The 13,603-nt window shown below is 45.2% G+C and overlaps 1 protein-coding gene across 1 annotated transcript; it reads right to left on the bottom strand.

Annotated features, from left to right (window-relative positions):
- Positions 1–11,079: 11,079 nt before the first annotated feature.
- Positions 11,080–11,811, bottom strand: LOC126666511 (uncharacterized). Its single transcript, XM_050359398.1, has 3 exons — positions 11,782–11,811; positions 11,408–11,646; positions 11,080–11,242 (listed from the first exon to the last, which is right to left on the bottom strand). The coding sequence occupies exons 1-3, from the start codon at positions 11,809–11,811 to the stop codon at positions 11,080–11,082; spliced, it is 432 nt and encodes a 143-aa protein (XP_050215355.1).
- Between the last annotated feature and the right edge of the window lie 1,792 nt (positions 11,812–13,603).

The following is a 13,603-nucleotide window of genomic DNA, read 5'->3' on the forward strand; positions in this document are numbered from 1 at the left end:
TCTTTGGACAATTTGTTCTCGTATCTGCGTCGAGTAGACATGACTGTCAGCTCCATTGGCAACATTGCATCATAACCATACACCAGTCTGAAAGGTGAAGTCCCGGTGGCTGACTTCTGGCTGGTTCTATTCGCCCAGACTTCTTCTGACAAAAGCACATGCCATTGTCTCGGGTTTTCTTCAATCATCTTCTGGACTATAAGCTTGATAGCTTTGTTTGTTGCTTCAGCCAGCCCGTTGGCTTGGGCGTAGTATGGCATTGAATGTAACATTTTAATCTTCATCTGAGAAGCCCACCAAACAGTATCGCCTCCTGTGAACATCGTCCCCTGGTCAGTGGTTATTGATTCGGGTAATCCATGTCTGTGGACGATATATTCTTTGAAGAATTTGATCACAGCTTCTTGACTTGGTGATTTCAAGGGTTTGGCCTCGACCCACTTAGTGAAGTAGCAAATGGCGATGATAACGAAAGTATGGCCATCTGACGAGCCAGGGTATATCTTCCCTATGAGGTCGACCGCCCATCCTCTAAATGGCCATGGCTTGATGATGGAGTGTAGTTCTTCGGCCGGGACATGTTGTATAGGGCCAGCTTTCTGACAAGCTTCGCACCCCTTAGCGTATCTTATGCAGTCCTGTTCCATCATCGGCCAATAGAAGCCATATTTATGGATTAACCATCTCATTCTAGGGCCCGCCTGGTGAGCACCGGTTATTCCTTCGTGAACTTCGGCCATTGCTAGCATTGCTTCCTTAGGCCCGATACATCTGAAGAGTAGCCCTTCAAAGCCCTTTTTATATAGATCGCCTGCTAGAACTATGTAGTTTAATGCCAAGGTTCTCAATCTTCTATTCGTATTGTCTGGCTTCTCAAACCAATTCAAGACTTCAATTCTCCAATCTTGGTTAACATCCAGTTGGTAGGCCGAAAATTTTCTTTCGTCGATGATGATGCCCCCAGTATGTAGATTCGGCATGTCTCTTTCTATTGTGTCCAAGCAGAGATTCGTTTTGTACCCACTATCGTGCTGGGCTAAATCGTTCCCGACAACATTATCGGCTCTCTCTGTGTATTCCATTCTTGTTTCCTGAAAGCCTTCGATGAGATGTTTTGCCTTATTGCAATACCTTACCAGCAGTTCGGATTCGCATTTGAACTCTCCAGTTACTTGTTTAATGACTAGCAACGAATCGCCTTTGACGTTGATTGCTTTTGCCCCCAGCTCGTCCAGGATTTCAAGGCCGAAAATCAGGGCTTTGTATTCTGCTTGATTGTTGGTACACTCAAAATGGAGTTTGAATGATAGCTGGTATGATGCCCCTAGGGGCGAGATAATATGTACTCCGGCGCCTGCCCCCTGGCTAGTCCTGGATCCATCGAACCACATCTCCCATACAGCTATGTCGCAACAACTGATTGCTTTTTCCGTAAGGGTAATGCCAGGGTGATCGGCCAAAAAATCAGCTAGTACCTGCCCTCTGGGGGACATATACCAATGTGAATTCGGACATTGCTATCGCCCATTTCCCAATCCGATTTCTTAAGTATGGTTTCGATAGAACATACTTAATGATATCGGTCTGGGATAATACGTATACCACTACCGGCAGCATATAGTATCGCAGCTTGCAGCATGTAAAGTATAGGCACAAACACATTTTCTCTATGTCGGTATAGTGAATTTCTGTGTCTGTCATCCCTCGGCTTAGATAATAGACTGGTCTTTCGACTCCATCGTCCTCTTAGGCGAGCATACAGCCTAGGGATTCGTGTGCAGCCGATAAATATAGCAACAACGGTTTATTCGGCTTTGGAGGGGTCATCACCAGAGGTTTTGCCAAGTATCCTTTTAAATCGTCAAACACCCTCTGTTGCTCGTCCGTCCATATCCACTCATCGGTCTCTTTTCCTCTTAGCAAAACACTCTAGCTGCGAAGTCGGCCTGCTGTGTTTGATATGAATCTCCTAAGGAAATTGATCTGACCGATGAGCCTCTGGAGCTGCTTCTTGGTTTTTGGTGGTTCAGCATTGATAATCGCCTTGGCTTTGTTCTTGTCTATTTCTACCCCCCGCTGGTGAACCAAAAAACCCAAGAAGTTTCCAGCCGAAACGCCGAATGCGCATTTCAGAGGATTCATCTTCAACCCATTACGTCGTATACGCTCGAAACCTTTCCGAAGGTCGGCCAGATGGACTTCGCCGGTATTTGATTTGATCACGACATCGTCGATGTAAACTTCAAGGCAGTCAAGGCCCCTGAACATCTTGTTCATCGCCCTCTGATACGTTGCCCCCGCGTTTTTCAAGCCGAAAGGCATCACTACCCATTCGTACGCTCCGATCGGCCCGGGGCATCGGAAAGCTATTTTGGAGATGTCCTCTTTGCTGATTGGAACTTGGTTGTATCCAGAGTGTGCATCGAGGAAACTGAGTATCGTGTGTCCTGCTGCCCTGTCGATTAGCATATCGGCCACCGGCATCAGGTATTCGTCCTTAGGTGTGGCCAGGTTGAGGTTTCAAAAATCCACGCATACTCTTAGCTTCCCGTTTTTCTTCATCACCGGTACGATGTTGGAGAGCCATTCGGTGTACTGGGCTTCCAGAATAAACTTGGCATCTTCCAGCCGCTTAATTTCATCCTGGATGAGAGTATCCACTTCCCTGGACATTCGCCGGGGAGGTTGCCAAAATGGCCGAAACCCACTTTTCAATGGAAGCTTATGCTCGGCGATATCAGGATCAAGGCCTGGCATCTCATCATACGACCAGGCAAAACAGTCGCGGAACTCGATGAGTAGAGCAACCAGTTGTTCTCTGAATCCCTCGTCTAGTCCTGCATTGATATATATAGGCTTGGGCGATTCATCCGTCCCCAGATTAACTTCGAGGAGGTCGTCTTGTACTTGGGCGGGATCATCTTCTAGCTTCCCGGTTGCCAATCGTATGTCCCCAATTCGCAACGATCCTGTTGGATCTTGATCTTGGTCCTCGTAGATGCATTCGGCCGATGTAATATCGTACAGCGAGGTTAACTGTCTTATTTTCTCCCTCAATTCTTTATGTCGTGCTATCATCGTGAATTTTTTAGGATGGTGGATTGGCCTTTGCCCCCGAGGGTCACTGATACTGGCCGATCTGAGTTAACAAGCAGGCGAGGAACGCTCGTCTCTCCTTTTGAACTGAGGGATTGTATGTTGCGCACTTCCTCATCATACAAACGTGCTTCAAGCACATTATGGTCTTCGCCGAAGGGGTTGGGGTCGCCCTGCACAACTTTGGCCTCGCCGTCATCTCGCCATATGAAGAGCATTTGATTCATGGTTGACGGTATACACATGTTGGAGTGTATCCAATCTCGGCCGAGTAAGATGTTGTAGTTGCTCCGGGCATTGACCACGAAAAACCCTTCTTCGGTTTCTACTCGCCCTACCTTGATTCGGAGGGTGATGTACCCTTCAGCCGGCGTTTCGCCTCCCGCGAAGTCAGTCATGTAAACATCGGTCGGGTCAAGCTGATCCCGCGTTATGCCCAGTTGTTTGAGCATTTTCGCCGGTAGTATGTTAACGCCAGCCCCGTTATCAATAAGGACCCTGTTAATCGATACCCCGTTTAAATCGGCCTTGATGTACAGTGGCCGAATGTGCCTAGTCATCCTTGTTGGAGGTTTGCTAAGAGATACTACCGCTGTACTGTCGGCGCTATCTCCTTCCGGCACGATTACATCGCCTTCCAACGTCGCCTTCTGTCCCGGCTTACTTCTGTATGAGTCGGGGAGTGTGACCACCTTTACTCCGTATTCGTCCCTCACCACCGGGACCCAAGCTTTTAACACTCCCTTCTTGTGCGAGACAACGACCTCGCGGTCTTTGGGCAATCTTGCTTTAAGCTGGCCACCCTGGTGTGATACGAGTACGTCCTTGTAGGACGGTCGGCCGCTGGAATCTTTGTCATCCTTGTGAACCACTACAGTGTCGGCCAAATCGCCCACTTGTTTCTCACCCTTTGGCACCCATATCTTCCTGACCTTGGTATTTCGCCGCTCAGGCGATTTGGTATCCACATCGGCCTGGTTCCTTGCCCCCAATCTCTCGACTATTGGTCTATTTCCTTGCTTCTCTCTGGGAGCCGTTTCTGCCCCGTGATTCGCACGCGACTCTTGTCGCAGCCTTTGCATTCGCCTCTTCTGGGTTTTCGTCATACGAGGGGTCTCCTCCGTTGGCCGAAATATCCTCTTGAATACGTTAGTGGTAGACTTCCGCTGTGGCTCATGCCTCTGCCACTGCTCTGTAGGCGATTTTGGTTTAAAGGTCTTGGGATGCTTCCTCGTGTTCTCGCCTCCCTTGACCTACTGCATGATGGACAAGTCATATCTACAGTGGGTGAGCTATGGCGCTTCCTCTTCTGTTGCTGAGGCCGTCCTTTTTCCCCTCGCCACTTTGAACCATCGGTCTCTACTCTCGGCTTGGGCCTTCTAGGGTTCCACTTGCTTTTTATTTGCCCTTGCTCTAGGAAGCTATCAAAGTGGGGCCGAACGGTGTTAATAGACACGTATTTAACATCGGCCTCTTTCTTTGTTGGAAACAGAAGTTTTCCCTCGTTAATCGCCTTCTGGATCACGTTTCTGAAATTTACACAATTGTTCGTGCTGTGCCTCCAGGAATTGTGGTACTTGCAATAATCCTTACCGACCAGCTCCTCCGACGGCGGAATTACATGACCTTCGCTTAAGGCGATCTGTCCATCCTTCAACAAGGCATCAAATATGTCGTCGGCTTTGGTTAGGTCGAACGAATACTCCTTTTGTACCACCGCAGTCTTATTTTTCTTAACAAAGCCAGGCTTTCGCAAGGCCGAACATTCCAGGGGTTTCGTTCCCAAAAATTCGGCCATGTTGACTTCATCTTCGGAACCGCTATCCTCGCTGTCGGACACCACGGCCACGTCAAGCTGGTCTTTGTAATAAGTCCCCTTAGATGCGCCTCTCCTCTGTTCCTTCTCCTGGAGGAGTCTTTCGTAGCTCGTCACCCTGTTCGTTAGCTCGAACAAGTCACGAAACCTATGGCCCTCGAAGTGCTCCCTCATGGCGAAACTCATCCCTCTTACCACCATCGGTACGCAATCGGCCTCGGACATTTTGGTAGAGCATCTAGTCCTGAGGTTCCTGAATCGGCCGATATACTTTTCTGCCGATTCGCTTGGTAGCTGCGAGATTCGGGCGAGGTCGGCAAGAGTGACATCAGGTGGTGCCCTGTAAAATTCCTCATGGAAGAGGATTTCGAGGTCCTTCCACGTGTCCACCGAATTGGGCGACAATCTAGAGTACCATGTAAACGCCATTTTTGTCAAGGAGCTGGCGAAAAGCCGGAGCTTCCAGAAATCATGAGCAGCTGCTTCGCCACATTGGGCCGAGAATCGGGTGACATGTTCAACCGTCAATTGCCCCTTCTCCTCGCCTGAAAATAGACTGAACTCCGGCACCTTGTAACCCCTTGGGAAAGGGTATAACTTGTCGATCCAGTCTGGATATGGCGTCATGTATGATGGGTGAGGCATAGGTCGCAAGTCCACCCCGAGCCTTTCTAGCATGTCCACGAGTTGCCCTTGATTGATATATTTGGATCGCCCCCCTCAGAGCATGATCGTTCACCCACGTTAGGCTCCTGGGTGTTGGCTCCAGTAGCTGCCCCTTGTGGTCTAGTTTCGCCTTGTGGGTTTGACGAGCTTGCCACCGGGTGATCGGCCCTTCCTGAGAATTCGGCCTCATTCCTCGTCAAGAGCTTAACGGAACCATATGTATATCCCATCTTGTTGGGTTGTTGTTCGGCCAAACCACCTGGATGACCAAAACGGCTCGGTGTTTGGTTCTGTTCGGCCCTCCTGTACCCCTGATCGGCAGTGGATTGCCCAGAAAATAATCGCCCCAGGTTTTCCATCGCCTTGTTGAGGCCGTCCAAGTTCCCTTGGATCTGCCTTTGGACCGACGTCTGGTCGGCCATGATGTTCCTCATCACTTCGGACATCTGATGCATAGCACCGTCGAACATCTGTTTGTTCTCCTGCGCTATCTCGCCCCTCATGGCCGAGAAATCGGCCTGTGATAAAGATGGGCGAGAAGGAGGAAGCTGACGTGAGTAGTCCATCGTATCATCGGTCGCGTCGTCATCCTTGTCCTTAGGCAGGTTCCCCTCGGTATCCGTTGTATTCGGCACCTTGTTTGATTGGTTCACCTGTTTGTCCTTGGCCATGATTTCAGATCTATCCGAATCAAATTCGTTTACTATGTCACCTTCCTTCAGCTGTTGTCGGCGTATAGACTGAGCGTGCCTGGAATCGTCCTAAAAGTCCGTTTTTGTGCTAACCATAAACTGGTCCCCAGTGGAGTCGCCAAAAGATGTTCGCCTGGAAATATTCCGGACTCGAATCTTTGAATTTATAATCGGGATCGGTTTGAGGTTTGATACTTTAACGAACCTATGTAGATATTCGCAGGGCTTGTTTGGTTAAAAACACTTAACCACGTGATCTAAAAGTAATAATCTGGGAGTTATGAACTCAGGCGAGATTAATACCGAAAACTACTCCTAAATTAAAACAATCCGGAGATTGCGAGATAAAAAGCACTGGGCTTGGTTTTTGATTGATTGATTTGTTGATACAAAAATAATGAATCTCTGAGCTATTTATAGCTCCTCATAATCAAGACTCCTAATCCAACTAAGACTAAAACTCTTAATAGAAAATCACTCCTAATGAGCTACAAATTCCTATAAAATAGAAAAAGCAATAATAAAAAGGCTTTTTGTTGGGCCTGAATCCCTAATAAGCCCACATGAAGTCTTACCCAATAATTTCCTGGGCCGGTGTAAACACATTCAAAGTATGCTTAATCTCAAATTATAACTCCAACAGCATGGCAATATATAAAAATACCATAAACACTGTAATCATGCCAAATGTCACGACCCAAATTATTGAGCCGTGACCGGCGCTAGGGAATGGGAGTGGTAGCTCCGAAACCTGTAGCAAGCCTAAGCAAGGAACAAGTAAACGACAATAACAAGAATTTCATTAACAAATCTTAACCCAATATCATTAATTATCAAAAGCCCAAAAGAATGTCCAATAGAATTGAGCCTAAAATGACCGCCAAAGCCATCATCTTCCTCAAAGCATATCACATTCCATTGTAATGTATTTATTAGAACAATTTCAAGAATTCTTTAACAAACAACATAATAATCTCGAAAAACCTAACAACAATGGTAGTAATTATAAACAATAACTACCCTAAACAACTTAGGAAACAAAGGCATGAACAATATCCACTCTAAGCAAGGAACAAGTAAACGACAATAACAAGAATTTCAGCTCGCGGTCGAATCGACAACGGCGATAACAAGATGGAACAATCATAACTTAAGAAATTACTTAACCCATGACAGGTTACAGAAACAAGATCATGTCAGCGAGGAATAAACAACTGTTGTAACAATAAGATAAGCGCATAAAACTAACAAACGAGTCGATGAACCGTAGCGGGTATGAAATGGACAGATTTTACGTAACAGTTTTAATTCTGATGCTTTAAGGTTATCGAGAATGATAGAGAATGATGAAACAAAGAGAAAAACTTCAGATTGAAGCTAGCATAAAGAACGTCACAAGTTACACACGGCATTTTGATATCGAATTGGAATAATGAGAAAAATAACTTAAATTCCCTTACCGGATTTGGAACGAATGAACAGAATGATGAAGATGATGTCTCAGAACGTTTTAGAGCGTATAACGGCTAGGATTTTTCAGAAGCGAAAAGAATAGAAACGAAAAAAGAATGAAACGGACACTGTATATATACCAAGAAGAAGATGGAGCAGTACTGCTGCAAAATTCAACTTAAAATGCATGGGCTTGTTGAAGTTACAAATTGATTGGGCTTATTTTACATGCGAAAATATAATAAGAGCATGCATGAGCTTAATTATGCTAAAAAGGGAAGAATAGCCGACGTGAATGCATGGCTTTCATGCATGATTTGTATTTCATTGAAATTCTCTTTTTTTTCTCTTCTAAGATTTAATAATACCAACCAAATATGAATCGAACTACGACCGAATCAACGAGCAATTCCAATAAAATTAAATAAAAATATTTAATAAAATTACAATAAATTACCTAAAACTTGACGAAATGCAAAAATTATACTTAAAAATTTAATAATAATAATTTAAAAATACGGGATATTATATTCTATCCAACTTATTAAAAATTCGTCAAGCGCATAAACAAGCAACTAAAACACATAAGCAACGATACACGTACCTCAAGGAAAGACGAAAAGATGAAGTTTTCGCATATCGGATTCGGTCTCCGAAGTGCACTCCTCTATATAATGATTTTGCCACAGAATTGACCATCGGAATATCCTTATTCTGCAACTTACGCACTTGTGTATCAACAACCTCAACTGGCTGTTCCTCATAAGACAGCTCTTGGTCAATCTCAACGCTCTGAGGCACAATCACATGTGAAGGATCTGAGATGCACTTCCTCAGCATAGAAACATGAAGCACAGGATGTACTAAAGACATGTCTAGCGGCAGAACCAGATGATAAGCCACAACACCAATCCTCTCTGAAATCTCATAAGGACCAACGTACCTCGGCGCCAACTTTCCCTTGACACCAAAACGAACCACGCCTTTCATAGGCAAAACTCAAAGAAACACAAAGTCACCAACCTGAAACTCGATGTATTTCCTCTTCGGATCAGAATAACTCCTATGTCGACTAAATGCAGTCGCCAACCTACGCTTGATCAACGGTACCTTCTCCGAGGTAACCTAAATAATCTCAGCACTAGACAACTTACGTTCGCCGACCTCTTCCCAACAGATAGGAGATCGACACTTGCGTCCGCCCACAGTCTCATAAGGTGCCATCTCAATGCTCGCATGGTAACTGTTTGTTATAGGAAAACTAAATTAACGACATATGAGTATCCCAGCTATCCTGAAAATCAAGAATACACATCCTGAGCATATCTTCCAATGTCTGAATAGTCCTCTCAGACTGACCATCAGTCTGAGGATTAAAAGATGTACCGAAATCCAATCGAGAACCCAAAGATTCCTGTAACGCTTTCCAAAACCTCAAAGTGAAAACTGAACCTCTGTCCGAAATAATAGAAACAGGTACACCATGCAAACTGACAATCCTGTCGATGTACAACTGAGCCAACTTCGAAGCAGGATATGAAACCTTGATCGGAAGGAAATGAGCCGACTTAGTCATACGGTCAACTATCACCTAGATGGAATCGTACCCCTATCGAGTACGTGGTAAACCAACCAAGAAGTCCATGGCAATCTGCTCCCACTTCCACTTTGGAATAGGTAGTAGCTGTAGATAGCCAGAAGGTCTCTGATGTTCTAGCTTCACCTGCTGGCAAATCAGATACTTGAAAACGTACTCTACTACATCTTTCTTCATTCCGCTCCACCAATAGGTACCCTTGAGGTCATGGTACAACTTGGTAGATCCATGATGAACACTGTAAGATGACCTATGCGCTTCTTCTAGATTCTGGTCCCTAAAACCATCCGAATCTGGGACGCACAGTCTAGAACCAAACCTGAGAACTCCATCCACAATAATAAACTCAGAATTTCCGACAAGATGGATCTCATCCATAATCTGTTTCAATTGTGGATCCTCAATTTGTACAACTTTAATCCTATCAATAAAAACTGGTTGCACGTGCAGATATGCCAACAAACTATCGTTCTGAGAAACCTGAAAACCGTAGCCCGAAGATATTAAACCATGCAACTCTCAAACCATGGGTCTACGCCTAACCTCAGAAATATGGGGCAAACTGCCCGAAGACTTGCGACTCAACCCATCGACTACCACATTAGTCTTACCAGGATGGTACTGAATAGTACAGTCGTAGTCCTTCAGCAACTCTAGCCACCTCCTCTGTCTCAGATTCAACTCTCGCTAATCAAAGATGTACTTCAGACTCTAGTGATCAGTGAAGATCTCGCAAGTCGCACCGTACAAGTAGTGCCTCTAGATCTTCAGAGCAAAAACCACAGCCGCTAACTCCAACTCATGACTAGGGTAATTCACCTCATGCTTCTTCAGTTGACGAGAAGCATTGGCGATCACCTGTCCATGTTGCATCAACACGCAACTTAAGCCAATCCGAGAAGCATCGCAGTACATAGTAAAACCCTCAATGCCAGAAGTCAACGCCAAAACAAGAGCTGTAGTCAAAATCTCCTTCCGCTTCTCGAAACTTTCCCCACACTTGTCTGTCCACTCAAACTTCACACCCTTCCATGTTAGCTTAGTCAAAGGTGCAGATATTCGAGAGAAATCATGCACGAACCGATGGTAGTAGCTAGCTAATCCAAGAAAACTCCTGATCTCGGTAACTGACCTCGGCCTCTGCCAATTCATACCTGCCTCAATCTTCTTCGGATCGACCTTGATTCCATCCTTCGACAACATGTGTCCTAAGATGGTAATCTATTCTAGCCAAAACTAACACTTTGAGAACTTTGCATACAACTGATGCTCTCATAAAGTCTTTAGTATAGTCCTCAAGTGAAAAGCATGCTCCTCCTCACTCCGAGAATAAATCAGAATGTCATCAATGAAGACGATAACAAAATGATCCAAAAACGGCTTGAAAAATTGATTCCTCGTGTCCATAATCGATGCTGGCGCGTTAGTGAACCCAAATGACATGACCAGAAACTCAAAATGCCCATAACACGTTCTGAAAGCAGTCTTAGGCACATCTACATCCCGAATCTACAGTTGATGATACCCGGATCTCAAGTCAATCTTAGAAAAGCATTTCGCACCCTGCAACTGATCAAACAAGTCGTTAATGCGAGGAAGATGATATATGTTCTTGATAGTAATCTTATTCAGCTGCCTGTAGTTGATACACAAACGAAAGGAACCATCCTTCTTCTTGTTAAATAGAACTAGAGCGCCCCATGGAGAATACTCAGTCTAATAAAACCACTGTCCAACAGGTCTTGCAACTGCTCCTTCAATTACTTCATCTCAGTAGGAGCCATTCGATACAGCGGTATCGAAATAGGACCAGTTACGGGAACAACGTTAATGCAGAACTCAATATCCCGATCAGGTGGTAATCTAAAAAACTCCTCTGGAAAAACGACAGTGAACTGATTCACTATAGGGACAGTGTTCACACTGCCCACCTCAACATCCACATCTCGAACCACAGCTAAGAAAGCTTGACAACCCTTACTCATCATTCGCTTTGCCTTGATCACATATATTAAATTCTTAGGTGTCTCCGCCTTCTCCCCTTGAAAATAAAAGGGTAGATCACCTGGAATCCGAAACTCAACTGACTTCCCTCGATAGTCGATTGAAGCATAATGGTGTGCAAGCCAATCCATCCTCAAAGTCACGTCAAAGGTAAGAACATCCAAAGCAACCAAATCAGCACATAAATCTCTTCCATGGATTACCACGAGACACGATGGATAAACAACATCCACCACCACACAGTCAGACAAAGGAGTAGAAACAGTTAAAGGTTCGTTCAAAACCGTTGGTGTTACATCAACTTGCAGCAAAACACGTAGACACTAAAGAATGGGTTGCACCAGCATCAAATAAAGCAAGAGCATCTACAAAAGCAATATGAATGGTACCTTGCACCACTGGTTTAGATGCATGAGCATCATGAGGAGTCAAGGCAAAAACTATGGCATGACCCTTACTCTGTTGTTGAGAACTCTGCCCGGTACCATAGCTGCTAGAACCTCTACCGCCGTTGCCACGGCCTCAAAAATTACGCCCTCCAGAACCTCGGTCCCGCTGGACACTAAAAGAAGCGGCAGGTTGAGAAAACGCCACTGCTGCAGAAAAATGTTGATCTCTGATAAGACGGCTGAGCAACACTAGCTTCCGACATCTGCTGCCCAGATGCTTGACACTCTCTGCAAAGTGACCCGGATGGCCACAAGTAAAACAACCTCCTGGTGCTAAACGAAACTCGCCCGGATGTCGACGTCTGCAATTCTGGCAGAAAGGAAAACTAGCACCTCTACTGTGACCACGCCCAAAACTACGGCTGCTACCACTGTTGCCTGAACTGTAGGTGTAAGGCTGATAACTCTTCTTGACACCCCTCTTCTCGTTCTTGTACTAGGAAGGTGTCAATTGGTAGCTACCACCACTACTCTGCTGTCCAGAGCTAGAAGACTTCTTAGTCTGAGAAGAACCAGAAATCTCCCCAAACTGCAATAACGTGCTCTTAAGACGACAAGCATTGTCCACCAAGTTAGTAAAGTTTCTGCGTGTTTCAGTCAGCAAACTCACAAAATCGCACCCTAAACCCTTCACATATCTATCATTCACTCTTAGCGGATCTGCCTGCATGTCCGAAGCGAACCGACCCAACCTCACGAACTCCGTCATGTACTTGGATACAGACCTATCATCTCTAGCAAGCGTCAGCAATCTGTCTCTATGACCCTCTGTCACGGAAAACGGCAAGAAGAATGCTCTGAATCTCTCCACAAACTCAACCCAAGTAATGGTAGTCATGTCAGAATGAACAGCTCTACGAAATCAGTGCCCAACTGAACCCTTCATAGACATCTCAACTAGAACGACGGTTTGACGTTCGGTAGCATGTACCGTGTATTCTGCTCAACCTCCTCGAGAAAATCAAGCGCATCACTAGAACCGTCAAACTCCGTCGGCTTTAACCTCATGTAAGCCAACACTAAATCCCTGTCAGTGGTTCCAACACCACCAACTGCTGCACCACCAGCATGTGGCTGCTGGTGTTGAACAATCTGACCCAAAACTGCAGACTGATCGTGCGTAGCGACTTGTCCCGCTTGCAGTTGAACCTAGTTGATCTGAAAGCAATGACTTCGGCTAAAAATGTGTTGAAGTCAAAGGCATCCAACGCAGGTTGTGCCACACCTGGTGCTTGAGCACCTCCTGCAGGACCACGTCCTACACCTCTACCTATGCCAGCTTGACCACGACCAGCTTGGCCTCGACCAGTTCGACCCCGACCAGCTTGGCCTCTGCCCGCTAGTCCTCTACTAGCTTGAACTCCTAGTTCATTATGGTCCACCTCAATAGAGTAAGCGTATTCATTCCTAAGAATGAAACAAAAATCCTCAATACAAACAAGTTTAACAACTAAAAGTATAACAAGGCGTTTCTGCCCACAAGTAATCACCCAAGTGAAAACAACCATTTAATAAGCAATAAAACTAATAAATTCATACGACCGACTCACAACATTTCTATAGGAGTAGGCAGAAATTTTTGAAAACAATAGATGACGTTTCAAAGACAAGACTCGAATCCTAATTCCGCAGTAGTTCCTACGGTAGTTAAAACCTTAACATGCCAAACTATTAAACACTTAACATTTAAAAGGCCTTGGTTTTAAACCAAAGCTCTGATACCAAGTTTGTCAAGACCCATTTTCATGAATCGTGACCGGCGCTAGGGTATGGGTATGGTTGTACCAAAACCCGTAGCAAGCCTTGCGGATAACAGTTAATTATCATAAAC

Source organism: Mercurialis annua, linkage group LG1-X, assembly GCF_937616625.2.
Source record: "Mercurialis annua linkage group LG1-X, ddMerAnnu1.2, whole genome shotgun sequence".
NCBI lineage: Eukaryota > Viridiplantae > Streptophyta > Magnoliopsida > Malpighiales > Euphorbiaceae > Mercurialis > Mercurialis annua.

Coding starts and splice junctions, on each gene's coding strand:
- LOC126666511 (XM_050359398.1), bottom strand. CDS start 11,811: ATGGTACCGGGCAGAGTTCTCAACAACAGA. Junction 11,647..11,781: donor GCAGAGTTCTCAACAACAGA/GTAAGGGTCATG, acceptor CCCATTCTTTAG/TGTCTACGTGTTTTGCTGCA. Junction 11,243..11,407: donor TCAATCGACTATCGAGGGAA/GTCAGTTGAGTT, acceptor TGAGGTGGGCAG/TGTGAACACTGTCCCTATAG.